Source organism: Citrus clementina, unplaced genomic scaffold, assembly GCF_000493195.1.
Source record: "Citrus clementina cultivar Clemenules unplaced genomic scaffold, Citrus_clementina_v1.0 scaffold_3, whole genome shotgun sequence".
Classification (NCBI taxonomy): domain Eukaryota; kingdom Viridiplantae; phylum Streptophyta; class Magnoliopsida; order Sapindales; family Rutaceae; genus Citrus; species Citrus x clementina.
The window spans coordinates 29,400,210-29,414,438 of record NW_006262339.1 but is presented as its reverse complement, the minus strand read 5'-3'; the positions used below and the strand labels follow the sequence as shown (position 1 = coordinate 29,414,438).

The 14,229-nt window shown below is 28.4% G+C and overlaps 1 protein-coding gene across 1 annotated transcript; it reads left to right on the top strand.

The window, feature by feature from the left end:
* The first annotated feature begins 3,036 nt into the window (after positions 1-3,036).
* On the top strand, positions 3,037-12,880 carry LOC18046014 (exopolygalacturonase). Its single transcript, XM_006442179.2, has 4 exons — positions 3,037-3,124; positions 11,255-11,349; positions 11,440-11,751; positions 12,137-12,880. The coding sequence occupies exons 1-4, from the start codon at positions 3,037-3,039 to the stop codon at positions 12,878-12,880; spliced, it is 1,239 nt and encodes a 412-aa protein (XP_006442242.2).
* The last annotated feature ends 1,349 nt before the right edge of the window (positions 12,881-14,229 follow it).

Genomic DNA, 14,229 nt, shown 5'->3' with positions numbered 1-14,229 from the left:
AAAGCATGGCCCATTTAATGGGCAATCCTGTCGAGATTTGTATGACACTAGCTTGTACGATATAATGGACCTGTCTGTGGTACACATTATGTAACAAACATCTCCCGTCATCCCACCATCCGATTTTCTATTGTTTAGTTTCTCACTCCACATCTAACAACATCCAACGGCTGATGCTGCAGTCTGTAGCTTACAGATTCTGTAAGCTAGTCAAGTCCCGATATAATATTTAAACCGTAAGATTAGTTGACCAAAATCCACCATCTTTGACTCGTGTCTCAGCTTTTTATATTTTTGGCAACATGTAGGATTCTTTGTATTATCTCTCTCTCTCTATATACGTATATCACTTGTAGCATCATCGTAAGTAGTTTATATATTATATAATAATATTAAGATACCATTTTTTTATTATATTTTTTTTAAAGTAGTTGCGAATAAAGTATAAATTAATTTTATAATTCTTTCTCTTTTATATATTTAGGCTTTGATTGGCACAGTTTTTCAAATAAAATTTATATAAATAAAGTTTTTATAAATAGCGTTTTTATAAAAAAAAATATTTAAGTTATTTGATTGTCAATAAGAGTTTGTATTAAAAAATTATAAAAATATTTTTAATAGACAATTTTTTAAATTTCTCTTGTAAAATGAATGAAATAAAATTATAAAATAAATGAAGAGTATTTTAGATAATTTAAGTTTTTGAAAGAGCTCTTCAAAACTTACTCTCAAAAGTCTAAAATTGGAGTTTAAGTAGAGGGAAAATAGCTAATTTAATATCCAAAATTTTACTTATAATACAACCAAACAATACTAAAAATTTTAAAAAGAGCTTATATTTAATTAAATAAGCACTTTTAGTTATCAAATAAGTCATACCAAACATACACTTATAAGTCCTGTTTGGGATTGAGGGGCTGTAACTTTTAAGCTACAGTTGCTGTGGAAAAAAAACTGTAACTATGAAATAAAAGTTAATAATATATAGTAAATAAATATTTTAAATAATAATTTTGACAAAATTATTAACGATATAATAAATTTTTTATTATATAAGTGAAAAATCATATCAATATAACTTTTAAGTTACAACAGCTAATGTTTATCAAATACTTTAGTATTGTAACTTTTAAGATACAGTTGCTAACCTCAATCTCAAATGCACTAATACTCGGATTACCAACTAAATAAATAAATTGCTAAAACTCACTCGGTTGAATCCCTTAACCAATATTGATTATATATGATAGTTGAATACATACTCTAGAGAAGTGTAATAAAATTATCTCCATCTTGTAATTATATAAGCTAACTGTTGAAGATGGCTCGGATTTGGTTGACCCAATTGGATATGGAGGGTGAGCAGTGGGTCTATGTTGGGTTTAACTCCCGTGGCTTATTCGCTTCCCCAGCTACCTAACATTTTATTAACTTTTAGAAATGAATTTTAGTCAAAAGTGACCTCATTGAGTTTATATATATTTTTATTAAGATGTGTTTTTTTTTTTTTTTTAGTATGAAAAATATAAATTGCAATGTGATTCATAATTTTTTGCAATTCTAATTACGAAATTGAGTAAAATTCTGAATGATTCTGCTCGATTCAAATAAAGCTCGTCTTTCGTAATGGAAAAAAGTTCATAGGTTTTGGCATTTACAATTGTAGTGCAGAATTTCACATGGATTAGTTGTAATTTAAATATTAATTAATTGAATTCAATCAACTTGCTGCGTCATTGCATAGACAAAATGTATAAAATATTGTTTAGATACAAGTTAATGTTGTTAACCGTGCCCACTCCCACCTGAAAATTTTATTAGGAAGGGCATTTTAGGGTTTTCTCCTAAAGTTGCAACCAGGATTTCCATAAAATATAAGAATAACCGAAAAAATAGTTCTTTTTTTTTTGAAAAAATTATGCATTTGCAAATATTTGATAAATTTCTTAATTGAGTTCAAAATAAATAATAAATAAAGATATTTGCCTTTAAGGGGTTGAACATTCTTTACATATAACAAGTTTTTGTCACATACACATTGCAGCTAAAAAGTGAACTATATTATAAATTTATATATACTAATTTTTCCTTGGATTTTGTTCTTTAATTGGTCTCTGGTAAAGGATTAAGAACTAATTAACCATGCATAGATAGGAGGGACGTTGGCTACTGCTCAAAATATATATAACAGTTAATTTTTAGACTATATCTTTCTATTCTTCTCCTAAAAATTAAGTGGCTATATTCAGTTATATTCTCATTTCTTTTGAATTAATGGAAAGCTAGAAAATGAAATTTCATGATTCAAACATTAAAATTTAAGTAAAAATTAAAATATATCAAGCTAATTAAGGAGGAGAAAATTGGGAGATATGATGTGAAGTGAAGCCAATAACAGGTATCAAAGGTCGGCATTCATAAATCATAATGAAGAATAAAACCTAGCCCCAAAAAATAAAAATAAAAATAAAAGAAGGGAAAGAAGCATATACAAATATAAATGCAGTAGAGTCAACATATCAATTTGACCTCAAGGAATAATCATGATAAAACTCATCGACTAGGGGCATCTCCTGAAGCAATCTATCAAATTCCTTGAGTGACAAATCTCTGATCAGAACTGAATTATTATTATTATTATTATTATTATTAATGCTTTCACCTGCAAATCCATTGATATTCATTCCCCCTTCCATAATCTTCGTGCCCAAATTGTTTCTAACTTTTCTCGACTTCGACGCGGGTGAGAGATTGCTGCCGCGTGCCCCAGAGTCTTTACCAGTCAGTTCCTGCACGACAGACTTGAAGCTCCTTGCATCTGTTTCAATGTACTGCGTCTTGATCAACACAATCTTCACCGGCTCTCTGCCGCCGCCGCCACTGCAAACGCCCGACATGGAATGAAACACTTACGATAATATTGTTTTGTTTGGGGATGATTTTTGCTAAGTTTATTATATGTTGCCCTATCTAGCTGGTGCTTTCTTGATATCTATATATATATATGATTTAAAGTTGTGGAGAGAAAGGGAGATGGAGGAGAAAGTATCAAAGGAAATTAATGGGTACAGCATTACGAGGAAAAAGGTTGTACGGAGGGGTTTGACAGTTGAGAAAGGAGGTGGGTTAAGACAGTTTGACCGTTAACCTTTTAGTCTAGAACAAGGACGATGAAACTTTTTACGTACATTTGGTTTCACCTTTTTTTTTTTTTTTTTTGATTAGGTCAAGAGCACGCAATGCATTTGATCCGAGGAGATGAATCAAAATCAATGATCATCATCAACAGCTCCTCCCACGCACGTCACCTGATACTAGGTTTTGAAATGGCCACGTCACACGCGGATTTCACTTAAATTTTCAACAGCACCTTCCACAAACAAACGTGAGGGGTGGAGAATTTTGTAAAATAACTATAATCATTCTTAGAATTTAAAACAATTTTACTTAAATAGTATATTTTATTTAAAATTATTTTTCAATCCTCCTTTAAATTTGAAATGTGATAATTTTTTTTAAATAAATCTTCCAAAATTTATTACTATTAAGTATAAAATATAATGGTAGGTTATTAAACATAAATCAAATAAATAAGTTGTAATTGCAAAATTTATATATGATATAATAGTAATAAATAACACAACTAAGTACATATACTTAAGTAAATATCATAGTTACATCAATAAACTCATTGTTGAGATTGTTTGTAACATAAAAATTACTTGATCACACATGTTTTAATAAAATTTAATATCGTATATTAAAATACTCATTATTTTATATAATATTAAGGGTCATTGTATAATTGATCATGAAGTATGTATTATTTTTAACACCCATTTAACATACTTATTCTCTTAACTTTATATTTATCTTACAATTAATATCCTTACATGATAGGAATTTTAAGTTTTATAAGCCCATACATTTTCATTTTAATTTCAAATATCACTTTGTTAATTTCACAAAAGTTAAATCTAATATATATTCCTAATGAGCTTTAGTTTATGAACCGTGAAAGATTATTTTATTGATATCCTTTGATTGTAATTATAAAATTTTATATTATTAAGAATCACTACTTTTGTTATGATAATTAATAGTGACAATAAATAAAATATTACCTCTAATAATATTTACGTGGGAAAAAAAGTGAAAGAAAATCATTTATATTTTTAGGTTTTTATTGACATGGTAGGAAATTATCTCAGCCTTATAAAATTTAACTTTCACAAGTTTGTTTTCATTTTATTTTCAAATGTCACTTTGTTAATTTCATAAAAGTTAAATCTAACACATATTCCTAATTAACTTTAGTTTATGAATCATGAAAGATAATTTTATTGTTATTCTTTGATAGTAATTATAAAATTTTTATGCTACGAAAAGTCATTACTTTTATTATGATAATGAATAGTGACAATAAATAAAATATTACATCAAATAATATTTAATGGACAAAATGAGGAAAAAAATCATTGTATGTTTTTATATTTCCATTATAAAGATATGGTTTGGGATACTTTAACTTAAAATTTTGGCACAATATTTGAGCCACTAATATCTCATAGTCTAATGGTTGATATTGAAAGTCAAAGCAATATTTCATAATGTTATATCCTCCACCATTGAATTGCATGAAATAAATAGTTTAATTTTTTGATAAAAATTTAAATCAAAATATTTCTCACTCTATAGTTATATAGACATATATTTTTCAATAATAATTGGTGAATAAAATATTTCTCATTTGTTGTGACGTATATAGTATTATTAATAAAACACATATAAAATAGTTTATTGTAATGCTTTCTATTATCATTATTGTTTAGGTATTAATGGTTTGTAATTAAATTCATACAATACAAATTATTACAAGACTTTGTGTTAAATAACCTACTTGATATTATATTTTATACTTAATGGTAACTGATTTCGGAAGATTTATTTAAAAGAGATTATCATATTACAAATTTAAAGGAGGGTTGAAAAGTAATTTTAAATAAATATACTATTTAAGTGAAATTATTTTAAACTCTAAGGGTGGTCACAATTATTTTACAAAAATTTCTACCCACTTGAACGGTTACCATTATTTTTTTAGTACAAATATTGTATACCATTGATTAGATCTAATAGTTCACAATTAATACATTATTGATGCTGTAAAAAACTTTACAGCATCATAGAGGAACCCTTATATATGAATAAGTTAGTAAGGATTAATCAATTGTCCACGCGTGAGTTAAACTTGCAGGTGGAAGTGTTCTTTCATTTCTCAATGATCAAGTAAGAGCATTATTAAGACTGATCAAATGAGATTTTATTTTTTATTTGAAAAGCTACATAAGCATAAAAAGTTCTAAAAAGCTCTTCAAACAAGATTTTTCAAATGAGATAGTTTTTCTCTCTCTTCAGTATTTAAGAGAAAGAAACATTTTCTCATTTAAAGAGTCTTTTAGAGCTTTTAATTTACTATTATATTGTTTTTTAATATTATCATTCTTGAAGGGAGAGAAATATAATAATTCTTATTATTCTAGTGGAGGAAAATTTTGATTGAAATAATATAAACTTATTTTTATTTGAAAAGTTTTTTGGGAGGTGACTTACTTTTTCTACACTTTTATTTGTCACATAAGTAAAGAAATAAATACTTGAAGAGAAAAATTAGAAGAGTCTTTTTACGATATTCTAAGACTAAGCCCGTGAGCTTATCATCTTAGGTCAGAATAAGTTGGTACGATCCCTCTTTTACGCCCCCATGTGTCACACGAGAGAGACTAAGAGGCGTAAAAAGGAAAGAAACAGATGAGATTTTTTTCACTTTTGTCACAGTGCACCCTTAGCGGGAGGCCCACATGATAGGCTATTAACGCATAGAATATATATCAATGTAAAATTAATGATTCACCATGCCAAGTATAGAGTAAGACTATTTTTTATGGATCAGGATTTCTTGTGATTTGAGATTCTCTTTAGTAAAATTTGAAATTCTAGTTATGCAACCCAAGAGGGGGGGTGAATTGGGATTTTAAAAATTATTCAATTCTAAAACAAAATATCATGCAAATCTAAAACGAATTTAAAGCAAAAATAATTAAGTCAATCACAATATAAAAAAATAAGGGAAGAGAGAGCAAACACAATGATTTTTACGTGGTTCGGCAATCTCCGCCTACGTCCACGCCTCTAAGCTTACTAGGCTTGAGGATTTCACTAAGCAAGCCTCCAATACTTTAAATGCTTACAATTGACTTTCAATGTATCAATGGACCTTCACAACAAGAGATTATCCACAATCTCTTAACCCAAGTGTATCACAACACTTACAATCTTTTAACTTGATTTTACAAAAAGGATTACAAATGAATTTCTCTCACACAATGTGTTTGATCACAAATGAAAGCTCAATGTGTGAATGAATGAGATGAATACAAGGATTTAAAGCTCAATGAAAGTTGTATTCTCAATATTTTGCTCAATGATGATCGTTCGAATTCTTCTTGTTTGAATTGGATTGAGCTTATTTATAGTTAGAGCCGAAAAACTAGCCGTTATTGACTGTTTGCCCATAAACGGATCGTCGTTAACTGTAAACGGTTAACCGTTTATTCTGGTCAAAGTTACCGTTGAGCTGAATTTCAAATAAACGGTTGACCGTTTATCACTATCGGTTCACCGTTAATTTTCAGAGACCTGTAAAATAAATTTGGCTTAACCATTCTCACTAAACGGTTCAAGGTTAGCAATCTGGAAATAATCGATTCACCGTTTTCAGTAAACAGTTAACCGTTATTTTCCAGAATCATCATTTTAACAATACTTTGCAGAACATGCTTTCTGAAAATTATCGGTTAGCCGTTTTCAGTAAACGGTTAGTCGTTTGCTACAGTGAAATTATTTTCTAAAATTATAGTTCTACCCAAAACTTTCTATAATTATACTATGGCTCAAATCGTCATAAAACTTTACAAATAAGTCCATTTTCAGAGTTTCAAAACTTTTTCAATTTAAACCATTAACTGAAAACAATCAATTTCATAAAATCATTTTTCCATTAAGTATAAAACCTTTATATTATGAAAATAACGATTTATTTAAAATAATTTGAGCTTTTAAAAACTTAATCATTCTTAATCTTGTTTGTTATCATTAAAATCAACATTATGGATACATGCATGCTAACAAAATTCAGATGAGTAATTAGTAGTTAAATTATAACTATATACTACCTTAAAAAAATAAGAGTGATGATACAGTCACAAACTCTTGTACAAACTTATCTTATACAAATTAATGTGGCATTAATTCATTGGTTGAATGAATTATAAAATAATATAAATAAATCATGTGAGCCAAGAGATATTTAATTCAACCAATGAATTAACGTCACATCAGTTTGCACAAAATAAATTTGTACAAGAATTTATCACTATATTATTACTCAAAAAATAATATATTATAGGTTCTTTAAAAATTTACGAGAGCTAGATCAAGATAGAAATATAATTCTTTGTTTACATGATTAACCGAAGAAAAGAAATAATATCAAATAACACCCAGCGGTATCTGTATGATTAACGGACAACATTAATTTCTCCATCATTTTTTTTCCTAGAACGAATAAACACATTAGTTTATCATGCCAGCCAAACTATTGAGTTATATGAAAAAAAAAAAGGATTGATGGTCATGGTGACAAACAATCAAATATGGAAGCACGTACTCGTTTGTCAATGTTGAATATTCAATATTTGGAATTGACAAGCCAATGTAAATGATTGGTGGAAGGATAACTACATCGTTTTCCCTTCCTTTTTTTTCCCTTATTAGTTTAATTTAAAACGTTAACAACCGACTCAAAAGTCCATACATTATTAAATGTATTTATACATTAAAATTGATTGATAGGTCAATGGCTTAAAAATCAAGGAAAAGCTAGACTTCCTTTTAGACAATGACTGAGGAAGCTTCAATTGAAAAAAAAAAATGAACATTTGGCCATTTCATTCGTTGTTAAGCAAGTCAATGTAGCATTATATCATTATATGGAGATAATATAAACAAAATGTGAAATTTTACGTGTCCTTTTGTGATAGGTGGTGTGGAACAATCCATTAATGATAACAGACTAAGTCAACATTCACTATTCAACAATTTACCCCCATTTATGTACCAGTTGTCAAATGATTCTTACCAAATGTATTCTTGTATTCTTTGAAAACCAATATATAAGTACATTGATAATTAAACAATCTATGCCCAGTCTTAGTTGGGTCTTTTTTTATTATTTAAAATTTAAATAAATCTAAATTAATTTGAATTCTGTATAGAGTTGAATATCTGAATCTGAATTGATGTTTGTTTTTCTTTTTTGGTCTGAATCGCTAAAAATAAATATTAAGTTGCTTGACTTTTTTATTTTAAAAAATCTGAAAACTAATATTCCTTACAAATTATAAATGTTAAACAAATAATAAATATCTCAAATAATATAAATAAGATAATATATTATCATAATATAAATCATATTCAATTGAAAACAACTCTTTAATAGTCTATATTATATATGTTAATCAATTTTATTATAGTTTATGACGTTTTTATATGAAAAATATTCATAAAAAATATGAAGATAAATAATGCTAATTTGAAGAAAATAAAACGATAAAAAATAATAATAGTCTACCACAATATATTATCACAAGTTATACAGAGATGAGTAATAATACTAATTATTAAATTTTATTTAAGTAAATATGAAAATTAATTAATTAGATATGGATATTTTGAAGAATACCATTTAATGATATCATTCAAACTTTTTAGATTAAGTAAAAATCTAAAAATATTAACTTAATAACTTAATGACTTAGGCTTGTTTGGAATTGCTTTTGGAGGCTTAAAAGTGATTTCGAAAAGTAAGGAAGGCTCCTTCCCAAAATTAGCTTTTAAATTATGATTTTGAGAATCAATTTTATTCTTCAATACAATTCCATAAATATCCTTAAAATTATTACCTAAACCCAAAATTATCCTTATTTAAATTGGAAACAAAATCAATATTATAATTCATCAATATAAATTTATTAATATCAATTTTTTAGTCGAATTATTATTAAATTTGTTTCAAGATATTATAAATTTTATTATCAATTTATTTAAGATAAAAATAAAAATATAAAATCAATATATTATAAATTTTATTTTTAGTTAAAATTATAAATTATTATAATACATAATTAAAAATATTGTATGTACATGTTTTTATATGTATAGGTTAAGTAAATTTCATCTTACATTATGTACATTTTAGTCATTTATTTTCTCTCAGTAGTTTAATAGTAAGATTTACCAAATGTCCATAATTGCTTTTAAAACTCACAGTACTTTTGAAAACAAAACACTTAACTGATTCTCTTTGCAGCTAATTATTTCTACAGCACAACTAACAACAATTATTTCAAAAGCTACAACATTCCCAAACTGTCCCTTAATAGGTGAAAATTTTCATTAAGTTGAAAAAAATAAATAAACTTACTAACTTAAATGATTAAAATTAAGTCATTAAGTTAAAAAAAAAAGGAAAATATCCACCGTCCACCCATTTTTTACACCTTTTTTCAAAAATACACAATTCCTTCATTTTTTGGCTGGAATCCACCAAAAGTTACTTTTTTTTCACTTTTCCACTTCCGTTTGGAGTCCATTAAGAAAACTAACGGAAACTTAAAAAAATTATCATTTTACCCCCAAAACGAAAATTACAATTTCACCTTAAAAATTACAAAAAATAATTAGATTAAATCTAATTATTTTCCCCATCGGTCAATAAATAAATTAATTCCACAACCATCAAATGCAGGTTTTTTTTTTAAATATGTCTGTAATTAGAATGCTAAATTATAACAGTAGTATTAAAAATAGCCAAATCTCACAAATCATCAATTGAATTTAAGATAAGTAGAGTTTTATTATTAATTGAGTTATAATCTCTAGTAGTTAAGATTTTTTTGTACTTCATTAAAGTACCAATAATGATATTCATCATTAAATCTTATTATTTTTGGTATTTTTTAAGGTGAAATTGTAATTTTCGTTTTAGGGGTAAAATAGTCATTTTTTTAAGTTTCTGTTAGTTTTCTTAACGGATTCCAAACGGAAGTGGAAAAGTGAAAAAAAAAATGTAACTTTAGGTGGATTCTAGCCAAAAAATGAAGGAATTGTGTATTTTTGAAAAAGGTGTAAAAAACAGATAGACGGTGGACATTTTCCCAAAAAAAAAAAAGGCCACTTAAACTTGCCCTATACATCCATGATTTGATAAACTAATCGATAATAATCATATATATGTTATTTATGACACGCGATTTTAATTGTCTCTAGAAACGCATCAATAATATATGCTTAGCATTATTTTTTATAAGAATATGAAAATAGTTAATTTCTAGAACAAAATTATAAAAGAAAAAAATACAAAGGAAACATATTATCATGCATCTTCATAAATTTCAGGAAAAAAATTATGATTTTGGTTTTTTAATTGGACTTTTTTGAGTTATCATCTCTACATAATTTGTCATTACAAAGAGGAACGTGACTGCCACATTAAGAATTTAGGGTTTGGATCCAGTGCTGAGCTGACATGTGCTAAACTCTTCACAATCTTTTGCCACATGTGCATATATAGTAATATTCGGTTAAATTAGTTTTACATTCTTATCTAATAGCTATTAATTGTATATTTTTAAAAAATTAGCAAGAAGGTTAGCTCAACAGTGCATCTAAATCAAAGAATTTAATCTAATCCACGTTTAGACTTAACTAAAATATATAATCATTGACGAATTTTTGGTCAGCCAGCCACAACATGTTTTGACTCATTTCCAATATGATTTTAGTAAGAAAATTAGAATTCAGCACATAAAATAATACAACCAAAATCTCACAGGTTCAATTTTTTTCCTTTTAATTTCCATTCTAAATCAACCTAATTGTGGAAACTTTGGATAAATTACGGATTATGAATTAATTCAAACGTGTGATATTGGACTCGTCGATTTTCGGGAAATCAAAACATACCAAAAAAAATTGTTGTGCGCGCAAATACAGAAACAAATAATCGTAAAATATCAGTTAAAATCCTAGAATCATCGGTATATAAAAGAAGATTGACAAAGTAAAGTTTTGATTAATTATCATTTGATAATGCCTTCTTCTAGGGTTTTATTATTTCTCATGTTCTTAGGCTTTGCAGTGGTTACAAAAGTTCAAGGTGGAATCAAGATTTTTGATGTAACAAAATATGGTGCAATTGGAGATGGCCGCATTGATAATACCAAGGTAAGTTCATTTTTTTTTGGTGGATCAAAAGCACTTCCTGAAAAAGCACTTTTAACTATTCATATAATATATAATGTATGTTTTTGTTAGGCATTTTTGAGAGCATGGAATGATGCATGTAAGTGGGATGGAAACAGTGGGGTTTTGATCCCAAGAGGAACATTTTTGTTGGGCACAGTCACATTTACAGGACCATGCAAGAAATCAACGGCATTCCAAATCAAAGGGGTTATCAGGGCTCCTAGTGATCTCAAAAGAATGAGTAATCCTGATCAATGGATCGGCTTCCGATACGTCGATCGGCTGCTGGTGAATGGCCGTGGCACCGTAGACGGCCAAGGAGCCTCCGCTTGGTCTTTCAACTCATGTGCTGAGGATCCCAACTGCCCTAGCCTTCCCATTGTAAGTTGATACTTAAATGCTAAATCAAATCCTACCTCTAGTAAAATTTAAACTTGGGTGGCCAATAAAAGAAAGTTTTAAATTAAAATAAAAAGATCAATAATTTTTCTTCAATGGGCCGGTAGCCGGTACCAGGGATTTTCTTTAATTTTAGAAGAGATTTATGAAAGTTTTGACATGACGTGACTCTAACATTAAAATGATAGAACCTAAAATCCAAAAAAAAAAATGTGTCTTTATATTCTTCCCAATTTTAATTACATTTACTCGTATGGTTAATTAAATTATTATTTGGAATATTTGGAATATATATTTTATTATTTTTCATACCTTGAACCTAAAAATCTTCTTAATTAACATTTTTGTATACATGTTCCCTTTTCAGTCTATGGTATTCAATTTTGTGACCAATTCAAGAATTAGTGGCATTACCTCAGTGAACAGCAAGAACGCACATATCTCGTTATACGGATGCCACAAGGTTAGCATCGACAACATTAAAATAACTGCCCCATACCAAAGCCCTAACACTGATGGCATTAAAATTGGAGACTCAAAAGGCATCAAAATCACCCACTCTTCCATCGGCACCGGCGACGACTGCATAGCCCTACTCTCCGGCAGCACGAACATCAACGTCACCGACGTGAGTTGCGGCCCCGGCCACGGCATCAGCGTAGGCAGCCTAGGCAGGTATGCGAATGAGAGAAACGTGCATGGCTTGGCTGTGAGAAATTGCACGTTTAGGGGCACAACAAATGGTGTGAGGATAAAAACATGGGCGTCTCCGCAGGCTAACGTGGCTTCGGGCTTTACATTCGAAAATATTTTCATGAGCAATGTCGAAAATCCTATAGTCATTGATCAAATGTACTGCCCACATGGCTCATGCAATCAAAAGATTACATCGAATGTGCAGATCAAAGATGTGACGTACAGGAACATATGGGGTACTTCAAGTACAAAAGTGGCCGTAAATTTTCAATGCAGCAAAACGTTTCCATGCGAAAATATTGTGTTACAAGATATCTATTTGGTGCATAATGGACGTGATGGGGCGGCAACTTCTTCTTGCAATTTTGTCGATGGAGATTCTTATGGCAATCAAAAACCGCCCTCTTGTTTGTAGTTGTAATGGTAATTGGTGGCTCAATCCTGTAATTCATGAGTGTTGTTGGGAATTTTTAGATGTATAATTCTTGATTAAATAAATGTAAGTATTGATCAGTTACTTGCGGCTGTCTTAGAGGCCCGACATTAACTTATTATTTTTATTATTTCGTTAAGAGTACTTGTGATGGACTTGTGTAATTCATGTACGTAATTTGAGTTATGTTGGATTGATTTTGGTGCTTTAATTTTTCATTAATTTGCATCGATTAAAATTAGAATTGATTATTTTATGTGAATTTTTAAACTAGGTTAATATTACAGTACATATAAATTTGTAGCTTGCTTTTATTTTATATTTTAAGGTTTGATCGAATTTCCTTTTTTGACATTATTACTTGAATTTTGAGTACTATTGTGAGTTTGATAATAATTATAAATCCGTAGTAATTATACTTTGTTGATTTGACATTGTATTGATCAAAATACAAAACTATAATTGGTTATTATTGAATAAGAATACTTATTAAACACGTATTATTACAAATGTATAAATGACCTAAATATTTGAAAGGTAAACATTCGAACAGCCATGAATTCAGGGAAATTGAGGTAAATAGGTTGAAATTCAATGATCCTTCTAGGCAAAAAATTTAAAATGAAAAGATCACCAAGAATTCAATTTCATATAAGCAAATCCTTTTTTTTTTTTCCTCCCCCTTCATCTATAAATTTAATTTAACATAAAATTACTTACGATTAGACAATAGAAATGTTTGTGGGCAAGTTCTACAAATATGTTAAGATGCTTCCGTAGGTCTTTTGCTTTGAAAGTATGGGATAAAAAAGAATGGATGAAGAAGAAGAATAGTGATGAAGAAGTATCGATGAACAAGAAAAAAGAATGCTTGTAAGCAATTTTGCCTGAAAATGAAGAAGGAACAAGAAACAAGAAGCTTTCAAGTTGGACCTACATGTCACTGTGAAAGAACTTGGAAAATTTTCAATAACCCACTAGTTGTGTATGACTTGTGACAAATAATACTAAAGGAAATATTAAACTTGTACATGGAAAAAATAGACATTGGTTCATGATTATAATTATGAGTGTATGAGTGGGAAAAAAAAAGTATTAGAGTTTAGTTGAGGATAATTTATGAAAAATTAAAAGGGGTGTGATATTTCGGATTTTCACTTACTAGGTGCATAAAGTAATAGTGTTCAAAATATATTTTAATTAATCCTATATAAAAATAAGATTTTACAGCTTTTCGAGAAAGTCTAGATGTGAAATCATCCCAACCACGTCATCATACAACCATCCACCTTTTAGATATTTATAAGGATTTCAAAATCATTATAAATTTA

What these genes read in the sequence shown, in the direction of transcription:
- LOC18046014 (XM_006442179.2), top strand. Translation starts at nt 3,037, where the DNA reads ATGGAGGAGAAAGTATCAAAGGAAATTAATGGGTACAGCATTACGAGG. An exon ending in GCCGCATTGATAATACCAAG is followed by an intron (nt 11,350 to 11,439) that starts GTAAGTTCATTT and finishes TGTTTTTGTTAG; the next exon opens with GCATTTTTGAGAGCATGGAA. An exon ending in ACTGCCCTAGCCTTCCCATT is followed by an intron (nt 11,752 to 12,136) that starts GTAAGTTGATAC and finishes TTCCCTTTTCAG; the next exon opens with TCTATGGTATTCAATTTTGT.